Below are 8,357 nucleotides of genomic sequence, written 5' to 3'. Positions count from 1 at the left end.
GATTAGCAGTTGGAAGGCTGGCTTGTAGTCATCTTGGATAACTGGCCTATGTCACATATGTGAGAACTTCCGGTAGCAAAGGTCCTGGAAGGAGGGAGGAAAACTTTCCTCACCGGAGCGTCTACAGCAACACAGGAAGGCCTTCATTGTAGATGTATGCTATGCTTCCACTTTCGCACAAAAGTGCCTCTCAGAGATTGTACAGCGACTGGGTAACTCTGTTAGTTAGAGCCTAAGTAGTGGTCATTTTTATGGTAAACTACTGAATATACTAGTCTCTTTTAGCAGGAAATGAGCAGTTTATAAGGTGTGGTGTCTGGAAAACTGTATTTGTTTCTATAAGGAAAAAATATGTATTCTAATATTTCCTCTGTCTCAAATCAGTTAGCTGTTAGTAAAGAAGGTACTGGCAAAAATCCTAGGAAGTGGAATTAGTTCCTAGCAATCACTGGAGGAAAACCCACCCTGTAAACAGCGTCTGTCTGGTAAACAGCAGTGTGCTTGGGGAGAGGCCCGGAGGAAGTGATCTCAGTGAGGGCTGCGCCTCGCCCACCCGGGTCCCGCGGCCCCTCGAGCCGGGCTTGGAGGGCTGGAGACGCTGATTGGGTCTGGGAGCGCAATCACAGTGGTTATTGATTTTCAGGCTTCTGTTGCGCCCAGCAACAAGAACGTCCCCGGGAATGGCTGCCTCTCCCTCCCCTCTACCCGGGGACAGAAGGGCCCCGTCCCGTCCAGTAATGCGTGGATGGACGGGGGGGGGGGGGGGGGGGGGAGGGATGGGAGGGTTGCAGAAGTCGATCCCCAAGAAGCATGCACAGGTGAGCAGCCCCGGGCCGGCCCGGAGGGGGGCCGCAGGACGGGGTCCACGGAAGGAACTAGACCATGAAGCGGTGCTCCTTGCCGTCGTGGGCCATGAGGATGACGTTGCGGTTGGAGGTCCAGATGAGCCGGGCGAGTCGGAGCGCGTTGTGCGAGCCGGGGGACGCGGGCTGCACGGGCGGCACCTGGTAGGTTTTGATGCAGCGCAGCTGCGGGGCCGAGTTCAGCATGCCGATGCTTCCCAGGAGCGACGTGTTCATCTGGAGGGACAGGGGCGGGGCGCAAGCCGTCACCGCGGGGCCCTGCCCGCCCTGCCCGGGGCCCGCCCTGCCCCGGGGCCCGCCCTGCCCGGGGCGCCTGCGCCCCGCTCCGCAGGGCCCACACGCCTGGCCCGGGCAGTTCCCACGCACGCACCCATCCAGAGGCAGAAGCTGACTGAAGGCGGGCCTACCTGATCCCGAGGAAAGGGGCTAAACCACAGCTGCTAATCAAACAGCTCGATCAGACCACGTTGGGACCTTGTGGGTATGGAAGGCCTTTCCATTCCGACTGTATTTCCTAAAGAACGGGTCCATGAAGACCGGGTCTAGAATTTAGAGTTTGCTCCAAAGAATGAAGGACAGGGAAGCTGCTGACAGAGTGATAAGTCACCTGGGCCCAAGACCTCTTCCCCGTCCCCACCCCAGGCTCTGGGGAGAGCACTCCCTTACACGGGACCTCGCTTGCCTTCGTGCTTCGCTGTCCTGCTAGAGTATTCTCTCCATATTTTATCATCGTAACTTTTAATCAGGTATTTGGAGTTGTTTTGAGCACTTTTTCTGGATTTAGAATTTCTTAGTACATCCACACCCACTCTCCATAACATGGAAATTATGAATCACGAACCACTAGACATTCAGGTCAAAGTGCTAAATATCAAACAGCAGTTATCTAAGCGAATGGTTCTCCGAGTCTGAAGGCTTCTTTAGATTCTAAATATCACTTCAAATGTTTTCAGATGCAGCATTTCAAATGCATCACTTGTGCTACTGTAAAATCACATGGAAAGCATACTGACAGGAAAGAAGCCTCAAAATAATTTGTTTTCTTTGCACTAATTTTCATTTCTAATCATCCTCTCGCACAGAGCCACCACCTGCAGGGGCGAGACACCAGGGCGTAGGTAAAGCCTGCAGCCTGTGGCCCATCGCACACAGGAGGCTGATTCAGGAGACCCTGGCAGATCCCAGGACACTTAGATGTGTGACTGCCCCTATCAGGCTTTGCATTTGGATCAGTGAGAAGTATCAGCCATTCCTTTTCCCGGCTTCTCAGTAGCAGGATGGTGTCAGAGGGCGTAAATCATGGTATCTCTAGCAGAGTGCGTGTAGGCTCCACTGACATTTTCACAATTTAAATCATCTTGAGTAATAACCCTTTTAAGATGACTAATGTTACTGATTTTCCTGCATTAATAATAGTGCCGAACACAACACAGAGGTGAAAAAAAATCACTAGTGTACGAGGTCACATTTTAAAACCAAATGTATGGTTATTGTTAACTCTTTCTGCTAAAGTTGTGTTCACATTTAAAGCCAGGCGGTGCCTTATTGTCAACCTTCCAAAGCCTCTGTCCTTTCTTCCTTCCTTTTTCTATGAAAACCCCACAAAAGACAAAAATCTCAATGTCTTACTACTTTCTGGAGGTTCCCAAAGAGTTTAAATCTAAATAAAAATGGTGAGCTTGATTTCCTAGTTCTCATTTCCATAAAAAAAAAGCAACAATATAACACACTCAAATGATTCAGAAAACTGCCTTCTAAAATCAACTGGCATCAACAGGCTTACTCTGTTGGAAAGCAACCATCACCAACACCACCAGTTTCTCAGTTGATAAACAGCTACAAAACTATTTTTCAGGTTTTATGGATGTCCTATGAAAGTATGTCTGAGGTTTTATTTCTACCGATGGCTTGAGATGCAAGGGGCACTAAACATGCACAGATAATAACGTCTCCATTTTTAATTCATTCCTTGATATTCAACCACATACAAGACATGCATTGAAGGTTCAAGGGGAGAAGAAAGTATGTAAAAGAAATGGCATAGAGAGAATGAGAAAAGGAGAAAGCCATTCTTACAGTTAGGTTCCCTTCATTGCTGAGTCTCACCCAATATTTTGATCAATGTTGTCAGTAAGCCCTTGGCCTTACTGCCTCAGAATAGAACCCTGGAATTCTTGGAGGGTACACACTGTTATAGTTTCTTATAGTTCAAACAAGAAACCCTTAAGTTCATTAAACTTCATTATTTCTCACACTATACCATCATACTGACCTCCTCAAATGAGGACTGGATCTGGAATAGTAAAGTTGGCATTTATTTTCCCAATTAGCTCAGTCAAGAAGTTGACCATTCTGTTATTCAACATTAATTTTTTCCCAGTTAGTGACTGACTACAAACTACTCTAAGACAAGAACAATGTAAGTCTTGAATGAATGAAAACGACATGGAATTATTAGATTTTTAAATATTAAGTTTTTTCTTGACTGCAAAGATGATGTTGTGAAAATTCAAATAATAGATGTACAAAAAGAAAGCAAAAATGTCCTAAAAATCTCATTTACTAAAGGCAATTATTATTACTAGTTTGATAAACAATCTTCCAAACATTAGGCATATATATGTAAGATACACACACACACACACACACACACACACACAAAGAAAAACAGATTTAAGGAATTTTCCATAAGCAGTCTCCTATTGAATAGTAGTTTTGTAATCTGCTTTTTTACTTAACAAAACATTGAGGGAAATCTTTATGGCTAATGATTCTATTTTTAAATGCCCAAATACTATTCTGTTATACATGGAGTAAATAAAAGACAATGAAACCAGCATCTATCTAACTTACTCTGATTTCTGAAAGGGGTTATTTGTTTGTTGAATGGTGGTGGTCAAATTTAGGTGAAAGAATTACAAATGTATTTGATTACCAAACATTATTTGCTTAAATACCAACAGATACACTGAAGTGAAATAATCAGATTGTAGAAATAGGATGTTAATGAATCAGATGGTTTGACAGATTGCTAAATTTTATTGTTCAGCAGCTGAGCATGTAAACTATCTAAAATGCAACTTGGGTTTTTCCTTTTCCTTCAAAGATATGCTTCACAAAACCAGTACTGTGAAGATTATTTTCTGAACACAGAAACACAACAGATAAATTCATCAAAACAGGACATGTTTTAATGCTTTTCTCAAAGTAATGCTGTGCATAAACCTTTTACTAAGTCTTGCTTGAGTAATTATCTAACCAATATTTCTCATTAACACTCATTTCTCAGCAAGATTTTAATAGTTGATAGCTTTAGAAGGGCCGTGTATTAATATGACTTCATTAAGTTTTCAAAATATATTGCAGTACACTTACTGGAATAATATAAAAGTATTCATACATCATTAGGACTAAACAACATGTAGCTAAATAAACGAGGCAAGTCTACTTAGAGAGAGCAGTGGAAAGATCCAACACTGTTCTTCGGATTGCCTTTAATTCAAACAGAAGGCCGCTAAACTTCTGGAAGAAGTTTCATTGTATTTCTTGATAAAGCTGGAATGATCTGTTTCTGTGCCTTCCATTTCAATTGCGAGACTGAGCTGGGTATAATTTAAGCCTCCAAGGAATGGGCTGCATCTTAAATTCTGACAATGGTTTTTAGAGGCAAAGAAGAGATGGGGTATTAGCCAAGCTGCTGTGGTGCTCTGCACATGCAGATGACACCAGGCAACTCTGGTGAGGTATGAACTAAGGACAGGTGCTGCAACTCTACCATGCACAAAGCCACAGGTGCAAGCGCATGGGGCTAATGTATGCTTGACAGCCCAGAGCGAGAAGTGAGGAGAGGGCTGGAAAAGGAAAAGAGAGGTCTCTAAAAGACGGTTCCGCTGAAAGACTTTGATCTCCACTGAAAGGAGGGATCCTACCCATAATCCATCAGTGTGCTGGGTAGAGTTTTTAATAGAGAAAAGAAGTTCAAAGCAAGAACGAAAAAACGTATCAAGCAGAACCCTAAAAATCTAGACAGAGGGGAAAAAGAGGTTTTATCATTTAGAAAATTCAAGAAAAACACTGAATACAATCCGGCTAAATTTTAGAGATACTCTTTTGTGTAACATTACATTTTCTTATCAGAACAAAACTTGGGAGGATAAAAAGCAGAAGCTTAATTTTTTTTTTATCTCCAAGAAACAGGCACTGGCACAACTCAGGCTTGGTGACAGTGTGGCCCAGTGTTGGTGTGGCTTGCTCATCCAAAGTCCAGGCTGGCACCAGCTCCTAGACACTGAGGCAATGCAGGGTGAATGGAGATTTTGTAAGCATGGCTTTATGGTGCCAAGCGAGCAGAAATAAAGGAAAATGTGTATCAAAGTAAAATTGCAAAAATAGTAGAGCTATGACCACTGCATCAGACTTGTATACAAAGAACCATCAACTGATGAACTTTTGAAAGGATCATTGTTGCAAGAGTCTAATTTATAAACATGTAAAGAATGATGGTGGAATTTCCATAGAAGATGCCAGTCCTGTGGTTACCTACTGGGAAAAGTGAAGACTGAGTGAGATGTCTGACAGAAGGAGTTTAATATGAGCTAATTAAGATGCTGGAGATACATTCTGGAAGAAAGGATAATGAGAAAATAAACTGGAAAACGAAATTAGATAAGAAGTAGAAAAAGTCTCTGACAGATTTGGAAGTTGTCACACTTTAATAGCATGTTGTTAATTAAGCAATTTATTGTATCCATTTTACATTTTATTAGCTATTGATTTTTTTGCACCATCATCAAGTTGTGCTGAAGCCTTGTTTAAACTTTTATTTTATGTTTTCAGCTTTCAAAGCAACAGGCCAAACCTTAGAAAACACACTTGCATCCTAGGAAAATAAAAGTAAATAATTAAATTTTAAATGAACTCTTTGGGGGAACCTGACAGAATTTAATATTTGTGTGACTATCAGCACTGAAAGAGTAAGGTAATTGAAGGGAAGATAGGATTAAGTACTGAAAATGAAACAGAATCTACAGTAAAAATTAGTTGGTCAAACTAGTGTTCACTCTAAGCAGAATTTAACATAGGTATTTTCATGATACTCATATTTTGAATAGTTTAGGAATTAAGAACATTATGCGAGAAACTCAGAAGGTGAGCAAAAAACAAAGTGAGTGTATAGCCAGTAGTAGGCAGTTCATTATCCCACGTCACATGCCTTGTCAGGAGTCCCAGGCCTAGAATATCCATGGAATATCTCACTCAGTGACCTGAGCAAGGCCACTGCTGCCCATTTTCTTTTGGTCCAGGCCTCCCTCATCCTTATTCACTGCGTTGTCCCCCCCCCCCCCCCCCTGTCTTTTATGGCTTGGTCAAAATGTCACTTACTCTGGAAAGCATTCCTAAAACTCATTGTCAGGTCTGCCTCTTACTGTGCTTGCATGCTTGACTCTTCTGTGTTTCATTACACCGAAGAGGCTTCCTCTCTCTGTATTGCTAACTGTATTCTCAGCACCCTGCATGCTGGAGCCTCAATCAATAAATATTTGTTGACATTTGTTGAGGAAAGGGAATTGAAAGGCAAGAGGAAGGGCTGGCAGATAGGCTCAACAACAAGACTTTCCCACCACAGGGAATCATGCGTTTACTCTTACCTGCCAGAAAGAAATGTGGCTGTCAGTGTTGGAGTAGGTGGCAAGATATCGTCCATCAGGCGCAAAGGACACTGCAGTGATTGGTCCCTTGTGTCCATGGATGGTCTACAAGAAAATTCATAGGCCATTAATGGAATGCTTTCCCAAAGCTATCACAAGTACACATATCAATGCGAGTTTAGATATGCTTACATTCTGTGTTTATAAAAATCAAATTAGAAAAAGAAGAAAAGTGACCAAAGTCCTTTCACTATATATCCAAGAGGAGAGGACCTCTTTTCTATTTAGAAGGATAGTATGAGCCCAAAGAAAAAGCAAACCAGCATGTGAGTTCATCAGAGGGAAGAATTTTGAAATTAATTAGAAAAAGTAAGAAACTCATCATCAAAATTATCCAGCAATCTTGATTATTTGAAATGAAAATAAAGCCGTATCACATTGTACTTTTCCTAGAAGGAGATAAAGACCATAATTTCAGCTCCTTAATAATCACACATTTTTCACATTTCATGCTTGTTTTCTACCAATAACGTGTTTAAGTGTATATAGCCACAACTAGTAAACATATATACAGGCACACATTGGAAGCTTGGACACATCTATAAATCAAATACTATTAAAAACAAGTTAACAGGAATAGTTTTTGAACCTTTGCCAATAGCTTGCATTGATTTAACCATGAATAATAAAAAGGAAGTTGCATTTTAGGCTATGTCTTTGAAAAAAATGATTCTTAATAACAAAATACTCTTAGGCCTGATGATATTAATACATTACATAAGCAAACTAGCTATTCCAATAATACCCAATAATCAATTGTTACTATGTTAACTAATATCTAGTCTTCTCTCTTTATCTAGAATGGTATGGGAGAAAATGTATGTCATCAAATGGAGACAGTATCCATCTGTAATTTTGTTACCATCTGGAATTTTTGATGAAGAATTGTAAAACCTGAGTCTCTATGCATCAGACTCATTATGAGATTTGGACCACACATACTGTAAATTCTAGTAAGCTCTTCTTCAAAAATCATATCTTAAGACTAAAATGAGAAAGAACTGTGTGTACATGCATGTGTGTGTGTGTGTGTGTTTGTGTATGACAGAGAGAGAGAGATTACAAGTATATTTTTCCATGTCCTTAGCAATCTGTTCTTCCTTCTGTCCCCTCCCCTTCCTCCCTCCCTCCCTCCCTCCTTGCCTCTCTCTCTTTTTCTTTCTTTCTTCCTTTCTTTCTTTCTTTCGTCATGTGGCTTGAAGTCTGGGCCTGGGCCCTGTCCTTGAGCTCTTCAGCTCAAGGCTAGCGCTATACCACTTGAGCCACAGTGCCACTTTTGGTTTTCTGGTGGTTAATTGGAGATAAGGGTCTCATGGACTTCCCTGCCCAGGATGGCTTTGAACTGCAATTCTCAGATCTCAGCCTCCTAAGTAGCTAAGATCACAGGCATGAGCCACCGGCGCCAGGCAAATCTGTTCTTTCTTATCATTTGACTTTCAATACACTGTGAGGTCCAAAATGTACCTGCTTTTCAATGTTCAAAGGAAGAATGTTATTCTGATCATACAGACATGGGCTTCAAGCAGCAGAGGACAGTGGTTTAAGTCAGTCTGCTTGGGTTTGCATTTGGGCTTTACTATTTTATTAACCATGGAACCTAGGACCACATTATTTAAGGTGCTTAAGTCCCCATATCTATAATATAGGGATGAAGACAATGATTGTAGGAACTACGAAGAGTTTTGTGAAAATTAAATGTGATAATACATCTGTGGCAGTCTGCACAATTGCGGATACAAAATAAAAATGAATACTACTGACATTTTTTAATACATCTACCAGTTTT

General features: G+C 41.3%; 1 protein-coding gene across 2 annotated transcripts in view; it reads right to left on the bottom strand.

The window, feature by feature from the left end:
* Window positions 1–783: 783 nt before the first annotated feature.
* The window catches only part of Wdr7 (WD repeat domain 7), a 286,867-nt gene continuing 279,293 nt past the window's right edge, over window positions 784–8,357 (bottom strand). For both annotated transcript variants that reach the window (XM_042675086.1, XM_042675087.1), the window contains exons 26-27: window positions 6,512–6,616; window positions 784–1,079 (exon numbers count right to left, since the gene is read on the bottom strand). In XM_042675086.1, the coding sequence (XP_042531020.1) occupies window positions 876–1,079; window positions 6,512–6,616 (309 nt within the window). In that variant the 3' untranslated portion in view covers window positions 784–875. The remainder of the gene's footprint in view (window positions 1,080–6,511; window positions 6,617–8,357) is intronic.

This window comes from Dipodomys spectabilis, unplaced genomic scaffold (assembly GCF_019054845.1).
Source record: "Dipodomys spectabilis isolate Male_0828 unplaced genomic scaffold, ASM1905484v1 ptg000024l, whole genome shotgun sequence".
In the NCBI taxonomy this organism is placed as follows: Eukaryota; Metazoa; Chordata; class Mammalia; order Rodentia; family Heteromyidae; genus Dipodomys; species Dipodomys spectabilis.
The sequence above is the reverse complement of the archived record's forward strand: the minus strand, read 5'-3'. Positions and strand labels throughout refer to the sequence as shown.